This window comes from Elgaria multicarinata, chromosome 3 (assembly GCF_023053635.1).
Source record: "Elgaria multicarinata webbii isolate HBS135686 ecotype San Diego chromosome 3, rElgMul1.1.pri, whole genome shotgun sequence".
Taxonomy (NCBI): domain Eukaryota; kingdom Metazoa; phylum Chordata; class Lepidosauria; order Squamata; family Anguidae; genus Elgaria; species Elgaria multicarinata.
In genome coordinates this window covers 123,902,832-123,916,098 of record NC_086173.1, presented here as the reverse complement: position 1 = coordinate 123,916,098, position 13,267 = coordinate 123,902,832, and the positions used below count along the sequence as shown (strand labels likewise).

Genomic DNA, 13,267 nt, shown 5'->3' with positions numbered 1-13,267 from the left:
AATTTAATCCATAACTCTGCCACTATGGTCACTTAGATCTCATTGTTCCCCCCATGCAATTTGTCTCTTAAATGACTAGTTTGACTTCCCATCCCCGCCCACATCCAGTACGAACTCCTGGTCCCCACCATTAAAGCTCTTCCCAATTTACAACAATACCCACCTCTTCCAGTTCTCCTTCTGCTTTCATGTCCCACTAAATCCCTGCCCATGATCTCTGCTCCTCCAGTTCTATCTCCACAGAGATAAGGTAGAACATCTCTACTTCCCTGCCCTCTCCTCCTTCACTCGGCAGTCCCTCCAGCCTCCTGAAAATGCTTGTTTGCACAATCACTGTGGGTTACACAAGCCATGGCGGCTTGTTGAAGTCATGGTGCAAGCACTACACCGTTTGCCGAATCTTCTCATGGGTTGTTTGAGTATTGTTTCCCCTTTCAACAAGCAACGCCACCTGGGTTTGGATGACACAACTAGCTGCACCTGGGCGGGAGATTATGTAAATAGTGCCCAACACATGTTTCTACTTAAACAAGTTCAACTACTCATGGTGATTGTATGAAGCAACCCAGAGAGAAAATACAATTGTTTTCAAATGCTTCCCCACTGATGTATTTGTATTTGAATATCTCCTCATTCAAGGGTTTCGCTCACTTTTCCATTGTCATTTTTAACAGTAAGAGCACTCATGTTGTTAGGAAAAACAACACTCTCAATAAAAAAAAAATCTTTTTATACATGCAAGGGAATACTGAGTTTAAACTCCTCCTTACAAAGTAAATTTCAATTGACTTTTTAAAAACATCAACTATATTGTTCACTCTGTACCTTTACTGACATGGTGCGAGGTACTATGATCTTCCTGGTCTCCTTTTCAAACATGTCAGAAACTTCTACTGTCACAGCCCAAGGATAAGGAGCTCTGCCATCGGGACTGGAATCTACAGGATCACCTGAAGTAAAGGGTAAGTCTCCATGTACAAACACACAAAAGATCCTAACTTCCCATTTTTTTTGCTGTTCTTTAACCAAAAGTAAAATTGTATGTTCTGCCATGGGCAGTATTAATGGAGGCCCACCTGGGCATGGGCCCAGGATATTTAGGTATCTGGTATGCCCCCTACATTCTGCCTATTCAAAATGTATCACCCTAGTTTTCTCCATAATTTCTAAGTATAACTAGAATCCAAACTCTTTTTCTCTACTAATGATAGATACAAGAATGGCTGTCATGATGATTCCAAAGAAAACCAGGAACATATTCTGTTCACAGGACAAAGGATGGAAGCAAGACTCAAAAATACAAGGAACTGCATCCAACTTCTTAATTGCGCCCACAGAAGGAATATCAACCGGTGGAATGGGACTTCCATGTCCTCTCCACCCTCTTGCAGCACCCCGTGCACCCTACAAAAATGTTGTGGGGACACTCTGGAACTTTGGAGGGCACCCAGAATGCTGTAGGGAGGGAGGAAAGGATGCAGAAGTCCTGTTCCACCCATGGTATCTATTCTGTGGGTGCAAAAAAGAAATTGGTTCCAACCCACATAATCTGCTTTAGACAGAATTAGGATCCAGCATACAACATTGCTGCAACTTAAATGAGTATGTGCTCATTTTCAAGGCTCTTATCTAGTGTTTACCCAGCTATGTAAAGGTGTGTAGCATTTACCCAGCAGGGAGCGGTCCTGGGTCAAAATTCATGCTCCCTCGTCTGCAGGTAACAGCCAATCAGGCTTTGGCTCAATCCAGTTATATGCCCCTAAATCTGTTTTCAGATGTTTTGCTTCTCTATTTTATGTATGCTTTTTAACAGTGTGAGAGAGTGATGTTCCTGAATGAAACTGATTACACTGATATATTCCAGTCTGGATTTAAATCTCGTTTGGGGAAAGAACCTGCCTTGCACACCCTAATGAAAAACAGTCTTCAGGACAGGATAAGACCTAGTCATGTTGTTATTGCTGTAAATGTTAATTGTGTATTTGTTATATTGCATTATATCTGCATTTTAGGTGTGTTTTAATAGTATTTTGTGTGTAAACCACTTAGGGACTTCCTAGACAAGGGTTTAGCCTGGTGCGAGGCCCGGGCTCCCTGCTATGTGTGCAAGCGAGTCAGGCCAGGCTAAACCCTCCCTTGACCTGGGATAACCGGATCCGCTTGTGGCCTGGTTTTTTCGCAGCCCTGGGATGAGCCCGGGGCTGCGGAAGGTCTAGCTAGTTCCGTGGCTTTTCCCGGCTGCTCACTTACTCACGAGTAGCTGGGAAAAGCCGCACTGTGCCCATCGGGCTGGGGGGGAGATCATGGACAGGGGGGTGGAGAGGGCATCGGACATGGCGAGCGGGCGAGCGAGTGGGGGGGGACAGGTGAGCGGTGGGGTGGACATGGCGAGCAGGGAAGTGGAGGACAGGCTAGCGGGGGTGGACATGGTGAGCGGACGGGCGGGTGAGCGAGGGGGCGGGTAGACAGGCGAGCAAGCGAGCAAGGGGGAGAGGGGGGTGGGCGAGCGAGGGGGGCGGGCGAGTGGGGCGGAGAGCGGACGGACAGGCGAGCAAGGGGGCAAGCGAGCGGACAGGCGAGCAAGGGGGCGAGCGGATGGGCGAACAAGCGGATGGGCGAGCAGGGGGCATCAGACATTGTGGGGGGGAATGGGGAACCCTTTAAAAAAAAGATTTACCTTATCATTGGTGCGCTCCTGCGCACATGGCCCCTTTAAGTTTTTTAAAAATTCCCTTACCCTGTTGCGTCTCACGTATAGAAAGGGGCAATGGCCCGTGCTAGCTGCAGCGCAGCCTCGCTCCTTCTCATGACCAGATTAACAGGTAGGTCTAGCAAGGCCCTTAGACATTTTATTATATTATGGAGTATCTAAGTATTATAAATATTAAATTAATGAATAAGTATACATTGACCTTGGGGGAGCTAGGGGTGGTGACAGCCGACAGAAAGCTCTGGCGTGGGCTGGTCCATGAAGTCACGAAGAGTCGGAAACGACTGAACGAATAAACAACAAAAATACATTGGAGCAAATTAGCACAAGAACAGAAATTCTTAAGTAACACTTACCTTTATAAGGCTCTGTTTTCCATTTACAGGATCTTGATTCAGTGAAGGTCTCCAAAAAATACTAGGAAAACATTGTTAAAAATTTAAACACAAAACAGTGCAACACCAAATTAAGAAAAAGGCTGGAGGATTTTTCAAGGTGATACTGGGTCAGCCTGAGGTGCCCCAAGGCCAAAGCAGATTAGTACTGAAGCCTCAGGGCACCTTGGGTCAATACAGAGTGGTCTTGGGCCACTCCCACCCACCCAGGAAAGCCTGCACAAGGCCAGCCATGAGTCCAGATAAGTTCATTGGACTCACCTTCCTCACCCTCCCCGGTCACATACCGCTACTGCTGCCATGATTTACCTTTATGCCATGATTTCCCATTAACGGCTGCCATAGTTTTTAGCCATAGATATATTAAAAACAGATGGCTTGGCTCCCAAGAGGAGGACGCAATTTAAAGGTAAGTCCAAGTGGCGGCAGATCTGGGTTGGGGGTGCTGAGGGGAGAAGAGGCTGCGAGCAGGGAATGGAGAGTCCAATGGACTCCTGACTGGCCTTGCGCCCAGTTTTGTGTGGGCAAATCTCACTTTGGTTTCGGTGCCAAGGCAAGGTGTGCACTCCTTGAAGTTGCCAGAGTCAAATCGGGGGCATTTTGGAGGCTCTGAAACAACCTTCAAGGCAAGTTGGGGGGCTGTGCACAGCGCTAGTATAAATGTAGTGTTTTAGAAACATTATTCTGAACCATATAGAAATGATAGGGAGCCCACAAGTCAGGAATCTGAACATTTCTTTTCAGATTGGTCCTTCTACATCTGGATTTGCAGGAAAAGGAGCTACTTGCAGAGCCTTTGCAGATGGAAGAGGATAAGTGTGTCATTGAGAATATGATGAATGGGAAAGCTCTGGGGCCAGATAGTTTTCTGATAGAAAGATATAGGAACATAGGAAGCTGCCTTATACCTAGTCAGCCCATTGGCCCATCTAGCCCAGTATGACTTTTTTCTGTCTAAACCTGCATGGGATTGCACCCTTAATATTGTATTTGAATCTGATTTTTAATATTGGTATGTGAACTGCTTGAAGATTTTTCAATATTAAGCAGTATATAAATATTATTAATAAATAAATGTCAATTGATGCTGAGAAACTGTTTGACAAATTATATTATACATTTGTGACCATGAAAAAATTTGGATTTCAACAGGAATTGTTAAAATAGATTTGAATTTTCTATCTCTCTCCTGTGTCATGAGTGCTGACAACTTGAATTATTTCAAGGTGTGTGGTGTGTGTTTTTAAAAAGTATGGAGTGTGTTACAAGGCAGAGCTGTCCTCTGCCTCTTTTGATATTTGGTTTGTGTTTGGAATTCTTGGTGTCTGCAATTAAGCAGAGTAAAGAGATTTTCAAGTTTGTGCATGAGCAGGTGAAGTACAAAACAGCTTTATACACAGATGATTTGTTGTTATTTATCAATATCTGAATTACTGCCTGTAGGACAAAGGCAAAGATACCCAAAGATACCCAAAGCAGTAACTAAATGGCAATTCTGTTGGTGTCCAGAAAACATAAAGTATCTTGGTATGTTGGTGCCTAGAGAGATTTCTCAAATGGTTAAACTATATAAGTGGCAGAAATATGTCTTAACAGCTGAAGACCTTTTTATTCTCTCAGTATTTTAACACTTAATTTTTACTTAAATTTAAATTTTACTGTTCTAATTCTGTATTTTAATCTTATATCAATTTCTGCTGTGTGGTTTTATCCTGGTTGTGCTTTTTATATTGTATATTGTATTTGTGTTTTTAGACTATTGGTTGTTTTATTATGGTTTTAATTTCTGTGAACCGCCCAGAGAGCTTCGGCTATTGGGCGGTATAAAAATGTAATAAATAAATAAATAGACAGAAAGGCATCATTTAATTGAATTGCCACGGGTAACTTTTTTTTAAAAAAAAAATTATGCAGCATTTTGAAGGTTTATTGGAGCATGGGGTCTCCTCCCCATTTTTCACTGGAGAGGATGCAGCTGTCAATCAAAAAGGAAGGATTTAATTTTCCCAATCTTAGTTTATATCATAAAATGTATTTGTTAATTCATACCAATGACTGGAAAACAAAACAACCTTTTCTTTTAATACTCCTCCATGGGTTGTTTTGAAGTCAAATTATTTGGCATCTCTTTCTGACTGCATAATATTAGAAATTGCCTATAACACAGGGAAACACTCCTGTGTTTCCCTGTAATTCTGACTGCATAATATTAGAATCAAGATATATTAAAAAGAAAGGAATGGCTCAACTAACAATTTTAGCAATGAGAGACATCTGCAGTTTGATCCATACTTGCATGCTAAATTAACTTTTGGGGAGAATCCGGTTTTGAAAATAGAGATACGGCCATTTACATGGAGGAATTCAGCTGATAGTGGAATTTATACTTTAGATCAGTTAATAGGATCATATGATGAGTTTTTAGCATTTAACACAAAAATGGATGTTTTGCAGATATTGGGCACCACAGAGGCTTGTGAAGACTCTGTCTAGCTCTGACAGATGCTTGTAATGTAATGAGGACAATGCGTCTTTGCAGCATATGATGTGGGATGTCCTGTAATGGCTTCCTTTTGGTTGGTAGCCATTACTCGTATCAATTTTGTTCTTGAAAAATCTATGATAGCAGCTGACTATGGCCTTAGCTAGACCTACCTGTTAGTCCACGACGGAGGGGTGAAGATCTCGCAATGGTTTTATTGAGAGATCCCCCCCTCTGTTTACATGCGGCGCACGATGACCGCAGAAGGAGAGTGTCGTGCCCGCCATTTAAAAATAATAATAATGGGACAGCAGTGCACGAACACTCGTGCGCAAGGTAGGTGGTTTTTTTAAAAAATAATTACTTTCCCTGCTCCCCACCCCCGATGGGCACAGTGCTCCTGAGGAGCTCTGTACCCCATGCGTGGTTCCCAGCTCCTCGCAAGGGACCACGAGGAGCCAGGACAAACCGCAGCACCCAGCCACACGTTCCGTGGTCTTGGGCTGAGCCCGAGATCGTGGAGAAACCTGGCCTAAAGGAAAGGGCGAGATCCCGGGGCAAGGGAGGGATCATCCCTCCCTGATCCCGAGATCCCCTGGGCATCATGTGAATGCTCAGGGATTATTATTATTATTTATTTATTTATTTATTTATATAGCACCATCAATGTACATGGTGCTGTACAGAGTAAAACAGTAAATAGCAAGACCCTGCCGCATAGGCTTACAATCTAATAAAATCATAGTAAAACAATAAGGAGGGGAAGAGAATGCCAACAGGTACAGGGTAGGGTAAGCAGGCACAGGGTAGGGTAAAACTAACAGTAGAAAGTAACAGTGGAAGTCTGCACAACATCAAGTTTTAAAAGCTTTAGGAAAAAGAAAAGTTTTTAGTTGAGCTTTAAAAGCTGCGGTTGAACTTGAAGTTCTCAAATGTTCTGGAAGAGCGTTCCAGGCGTAAGGGGCAGCAGACGAAAATGGACGAAGCCGAGCAAGGGAAGTAGAGGCCCTTGGGCAGGCGAGAAACATGGCATCAGAGGAGCGAAGAGCACGAGCGGGGCAATAGTGTGAGATGAGCGAGGAGAGATAGGAAGGAGCTAGACCGTGAAAAGCTTTGAAGGTCAACAGGAGAAGTTTATATTAGATTCTGAAGTGAATTGGAAGCCAATGAAGAGATTTCAGAAGCGGAGTAACATGGTCAGAGCGGCGAGCCAAGAAGATGATCTTTGCGGCAGAGTGGTGAACAGAAACCAACGGACTGATGTTAGAAGAAGGAAGGCCAGAGAGAAGAAGGTTGCAGTAGTCCAACTGTGAAATAACCAGTGCATGAACAAGCGTCTTGGCAGAAGAGACAGACAAAAATGATCAAATCCTGGCAATATTATACAGGAAAAATCGACAAGATTTAGCTACTGCCTCAATATGAGGAATAAAGGAGAGCGAGGAGTCGAAGATAAAGCCAAGGCTACGAGCTTCCTTGACCAGAGTAAGCGTAACATCATTGACAGTAAGAGAGAATGAGAGATGAGGAGAAGGTTTAGGAGGAAAAACAAGCAATTCAGTCTTTGCCATGTTAAGTTTCAAGAGACGATGAAGCAGCCAAGCTGAGATATCTGAAAGACATGCCGAGATACGATCCTGGGGATCGCCCAGGTATTTCACCCCATCTAGCTGTGGCCGCTATATCTAGATATAAAATGTCATAGGTGAAATAGCCATAACTTGAATCCCTCGCGATGATGTGGATTGCATGGTAAGATTTTGAGAAGCTAGAACAATTTTATTTACTCTGTAAGTATTGAATGATTGTGCCTCACGAATCTCCATCTCCCTGGCTGGGACCTTACTGTAGCAGCAGTTGTTTGCAGCATACTGGAGAAATGCTTCTTTGGCTATATCTTTTGAAATGGCCATTGCACTGCAGAAAAAAACAGGAATGGGAGAAAGAATTGCAATTCCAATAATCTATTGATTAATGCAATTGGCATGGTGAAAATGTGAACTAGTCATATCAGAAATACATACACATACACACACACACACACACACACACACAATACACCTGTCTTGTGGCACCTTGTGGGTAGGGGCCATGGCTCATTGATAGAGATCCAGGACTTAAGGTACTTCACAAAACTATGCTTTAAGCCAGAGGTGTTGAACCTCTTTCATTCTGAGGGCCAAATTTCATTTCATAGAAACTCTCTGGGGCTGCACTGGGCAGGGGTGTGTGGCGAAAGGCAAAATAAGCCGGGTAAAAAAATCAAAAACAAAATAACAAAACTGCCAGCATATTTTAGTTTAAAGCTCTTACTGCCAGTAACTAAGCCTTGGGGGAGGCATTTCAACCTTTTAGAATGGGGAACAAATTGCGCAAAGGTCCAGAAACCACCCAACAATCAGTGGTCGGGGGAAAGCTGATTGAAAATCCCGTCAGGATGATAACAATAATGCACACTTTTCAAAAGAAGCACCTAACCACAGTATTTTTGGCTTTGTCTCCCCCAATCTATTTACTAATAGGTGTTCACTTCCCTTTACCAGAAGTAAGCATACTGCAGCTAGAGGGAAGGGTTCAGGTTCAATCTGTAGCATCTTCACATTAGGGTTAGGAAAGAATCCTATCTGAAAGCCTGTAGACCCTTAGGAACTTAGAAGGCTGTCTTATGCTGAGTCAGACCATTGGTCCAGCTAGCCCAGTATTGTTAACACTGACTGGCAGCAACACTCCAGTGTTTCAGTGCTGGAGGTTTTCCTGCCCTACCGAGAAATGTCAGGGATCACACCTGGGACTTTCTGTCAGTCAGTAAGATGGTTTGACTCAGTATAAGGCAGCTTTCTATGTTTGTGACAAGGCAGATAATCAGATAATCAGACGACAAGGCAAAACAAGGATTGACTATGCTCAGCACATCTTACTTCCAATCCATCAGAGCTGGCTGCGGTTCACCTACATGTCCAGACACCATGTCAGGTGGAGAAGGGAAATATTTTCCTTCTGTACAGAAATAAAGGGAGACAGAGAAACAGAGTTGTATAATTGTGAATGTTCTGTGCTCTGAAGAACAACTTGCTGCTTCTTCAACTTTTATTTTACCTGAGCAATAATAACAACAACAACAACAACAAATCATACAGTGCAATCAATTGCTTAATAGCACAGCACAAGATATTTCAACCAGGAGAAAAATAAGGGAAACTGGAGCATACAGAATGTTAGTTAAGTGGTGGAGCAATAACATGTCATTGCTGGACAGAGGAAAAGACAGGTAACGCATCAGATAGAAACACTACTAAATACACTGCCAACAGTTGATCTTACTGGAGTCTCTTTGCTAGCATCTTTACTACCAAGGCCTTCTTGCTGTCTGCTCCCACACTGTAGAATTTCCTGCCAAGGAAAACTAGTTTGACTCTTTCTATGCTGTCCTTTTGCCGGCAGGCAAAGATGTGTGTGTGTGTGTGTGTGTGTGTGTGTGTGTGTGTTTTCAAACAGGCCTTTGGAATGTCAGCTGGCTACTGTTTTTATTCTGTTATTGTTGTGATTTTTATTGTTGTATTGCTTTAATCAAATTTTTATTTTAAAATGTTTAGTTCCTATGATTGTTAGCCATCTTGAGTGCCATTTTCTTGGTGGAAAGGCAGGGTACAAAACAAACAAACAAATAAATAAAACCATGTAATTGCAACTCCTCTCTAGACAAATACTGCATGGTCTGGATTAGAAAATATACATCCCTTGATCCCTGCTTTAGCTCAGAAGAAGCAACACTTCTATACTGTACTTGCCACCATCTCGAGCTGTTGTGTCTTTGTAGTCAGAAATGACATAGAGGGGAGGAGCAGAAGGTCCTGGGATCTGAGTCATGTCCTTAGGAAGGATGGCACCTACAACACAAAGACAGCCAACAGGAAAGATTAAAATATTGTTGTCATTCAGGCTTCAGACTTGTCCATGCTGGCCTGACTGGTCACCTGCTGAGACCTACACCCTCATAGAGGATGCACAGGAGCCTCCTGGCTCTGCTGCTGCTTCTCTCTGCCTGCTCACCTGTCCTCTCTGAGCATGCAAGCAGGGACAAGAGTGAGGAGATGGTGCATCCTCCCCCACTTACCTTCTCTGGGCAACTCTGGGCATTCAGCGTGGAAGGAAAACAAATGGGAAGCAGTCACAGTGATATTTCTGGTGATCAGCATCATGGTGATTTGAATAGAAAAAGAAGACTTATTTGCCTAATCCCATAAAGAAGATCATATCATGCAGTCACTACACCTCATTGACTCCATTCAGACGATACAGTAAACCAGGGTGGTTAAGCAGTTGGAGCTAAATATTATGGCTTAGCATGTTGTGTGAACCAGTTTAAACATGCTCATTAAGCATTTGCTGGAAGACAGTTAGCAGCCTAACCATTTCTTAGCATGTTGTCTAAACAGGCCCATTGTGAGGCTCATCCCCCCAAAAGACGAACTTTCTGTCTGATGCTGAAGAGGTCATTCAGTCACATGCACCAAGCAGACTGAATGCACTGCCTCTAGTCCAGTGGTGAACAACTTGTGGACCTCCAGATGCTTTGGCCTACAACTCCCACCTCCCCTAGCCAACTTAGCCAATGACAAAGGATCATAGGAGCTGTAGGCCAAAGCATCTGGAGGGCCACAAGTTGCCCAACCCTGCATTAGTTGAAGAGTTACTGAACACACACTATGTAATACTAGCTTTAGAAATAGCTGTAATGCTAACTTAGTCTATTGCAGTTAAATGTGGTGTAGTGGCTAGAGTGTTGGACTAGGAGTTGGGAGATCCAGCCATGGATGCTCACTGAATGACTTTGGGCCAGGCACAAACTCTCAGCCCAACCTACCTCACAGGGTTATTGTGAGGATAAAATGGAGAGAAAGAAGATTATTCCAGCTGGACATCATTTTTTTAAAAAAAAAAAAAATCAAAGAAATCGGATTTTTTTTATTTAAACCGGATTTTTTTTAATAAAATGCTTTTTGAGGAAAAATCTATATAAAGATATTTTCTGTTAAAGATACATTATAGTACAAAGGTTATTCATCGTGAAATAAGGGTTCATTTTTAATTATTTAGCATGAGGCAATGTTTAAATTTTTTGGTAAATGAATTCCATTAATCCATTCACAATGGCATGCTCCTCCAGAGAGTTCTGTAAGATTATTGGGTATTTTTTCTATCTAGAAGATATTATCACAGATGCTTGGTTTTACAGTTCTCAAAACTGAATTTGTGTCTGCAGAGATCACAATCCCATTGTTCCTTTGCAAATCTATGTACACAGATTCAACCCCTGACCTCTTAAGTGCCAAGTTTAAAAAAAATGCAATGAATAGAGTGCACTTTTTTCGGGGGGGAAGTCACATGATTAAATCGAGTCATTCTGAGTAGTGATTTAAATCGTGATTTAAATCATGATTTAAATCAAATTGATTTAAATCAAATCCACCCTGGCATGCTGTATATATTGATGAAAGCAAGAACAGAAGAATTACTAAATGCTGAAGTGAGCTCATCAATAAAGGAAAATGAAAATCCACAACAGTTAGTAGTGGATCTGAAGTGCTTTAAAAAGAAGAAGGAAATACTGAGTTAAGTGTCAGGGATTCAACCAGGTCAAAAAGGGAAAACCACCCAAGCGACTCTTCTATCTTGCCAAGGCTGAAGCTATACCAGAGCCCCTGACATGCAAAGATGTAGCAAAGATGCCCACAGCAGGAAGGGAATGATGGAGGAAAGCTGCAGAGGGAGAGATTGAATCTCTAGCTCAGAACCAAACCTGGACACTCACAGAATTACCACCTGGAAGAAAGAAAGTAGGGTGCAAATGGGTTTTTAAAATCAAACATGATGCAGAAGGGGAGAAACAAAGATACAAAGCCAGACTGGTGGCTAAGGGGTATTCCCAGAAATTTGCTCCTGTTGTAAAGCGCACCACCATAAGAATTCTACTAAGTATAGCAGTATCCATAAAATGCATGTCGAACATCTAGATATAAAGACTGCTTTCCTCCATGGAGTGATTGAAGTATACATGGAACAACCACCTGGATTTGTATAACAAGAAAAGGAACACCTTGTGGGGCGGAAGCAAGAAATAAGACACGACACAAGTGCTGGAATTAAACTGAGCCACTTTTATTCAAGATCTGCAAAGGGTTCCTATCAGGCATCCAGCCAGGCCTGCGTTCAGGCCTCACTAAGTAAAGGGCAAGCTTTCCTGGCCCAGCGGGTGGCGCTCAGCGGGTGGAAGTCAGTGATTTCCATAGTCCCGGTCGGCGAGGGAGCGCGTCAAGCAGGCGCTCCCGCAGGCTACCCAACCCCAGGCCAAGGCCAAGGCGCTGCGTGGCTGGGCTTTCCAGGAAGCCTCACTAGCCCTGCCAGGTCCACATTCTACCGTTTGCGTTGCAGCCGCCCTCAGCTCAATGGAATGCCACCCCCAGGGCCCCAGGTTTTACTTTGCTGGTCTCACCTGGCTGGGCCTCCCCCACTCCTGTGGTGCGAACCTGGAGAGCAGGCGCGTGCAGCAGGAGACGCCGTTGCCGCTCTCACTCACTCCGGTGCTGCTGCCTGCGACTCCCTCTTTGCCTTATGAAGAGGATTTCCCGGGGCGTCAGTTAACCTCCAGGGCATCGCCCCCAGCCCACATCCCTTACTGGCTTTCTGTCCTGCCCTGAGCCTTGCCAGCGTGGCTGGAAAGTGAAAGTAGAGCTAGACCGGGCAGGCCCAGCGCGAACAGCCGCTGTTGCTGCTCTCAGAACGCCAGTTTGCAAAGGGCATCTCATTCCACTCCCCACCCCGCACTGAAACTCCAGCGGGAGTTTCCCAAGACGATAAAACTGAGAAGGAAATGGTTGGCGCCGCCCAGCTTCCCCTGTGGAAACCTCGGCCGCGCAGCGCTTGTCTTCAGGATCTGACTCCTTCCGCCGGGGCGGGGCGGGGCGGGGCGGGGCCCGGCGAGGGTCGCGCCTCCTCGAACTTCCCGCGTTAGGAAAAGCTCTTTTGGACCGCGAGAGCGCTGCCTCTGGACCTCGGCGGGGAAATCCAAGCCTATCTAACGGGACTAGGGAACAGGTCGTCCACGCCGCCGCTGAATAAAGGGCTAGAATAGAAAGGGCGGGAAACCCAAAATGAAAACAACCCACCCCGCACCCCAGCGAGGACTGGCCCTGCTCAGGAGAAAGCAGTGGAGGCTGGTGGCTCCGACGTCGGTGGAGCTGGGAATCCATTCTGAGTTTCAGTCAGAACTCTGAAGGTGCTATTCAAGGTGCCAAACGCTACCCCTAAAATAAGTTCAGCACCTTGGACAGATTTTGGGTGTCCTGGCTGGTTCTGAACCCCAGAATGGATGACTAGCCCCACCAAAATCGGAGCCACTGGTAGAGCATGCACGGTGGAAGGGGTTGTGGAATGGAGTGGCTGTAAGTCTGAACTGAAACCGCAACATTTTTTTGGGAGCTATCACAGGTGTTGGTAGCGCTCCCCCATCTGTTCCCCAGAGCCCCAAGAGTCCATTGATGTCAATGGAAGATTGTCTTTTAAGCTTAATTGCACACAGAGGCAATTTTCATACAGGAGGGAAACAGAAGGGGATAGGGGGGAAGAGAAGTGGAGATAGATAATGGGCCTGTTCAGACTATACACTAAGCCATGGTTAGG

General features: G+C 44.4%; 1 protein-coding gene across 1 annotated transcript in view; it reads right to left on the bottom strand.

Annotated features, from left to right (window-relative positions):
- Positions 1 to 12,405, bottom strand: part of LOC134395332 (protein SSUH2 homolog) — a 30,911-nt gene extending 18,506 nt beyond the window's left edge. The window contains exons 1-6 of the mRNA XM_063121491.1: positions 12,081 to 12,405; positions 9,376 to 9,474; positions 8,506 to 8,584; positions 7,375 to 7,504; positions 3,067 to 3,127; positions 826 to 950 (exon numbers count right to left, since the gene is read on the bottom strand). Of these exons, the coding sequence (XP_062977561.1) occupies positions 826 to 950; positions 3,067 to 3,127; positions 7,375 to 7,504; positions 8,506 to 8,584; positions 9,376 to 9,454 (474 nt within the window). The 5' untranslated portion in view covers positions 9,455 to 9,474; positions 12,081 to 12,405. The remainder of the gene's footprint in view (positions 1 to 825; positions 951 to 3,066; positions 3,128 to 7,374; positions 7,505 to 8,505; positions 8,585 to 9,375; positions 9,475 to 12,080) is intronic.
- Positions 12,406 to 13,267: the final 862 nt, after the last annotated feature.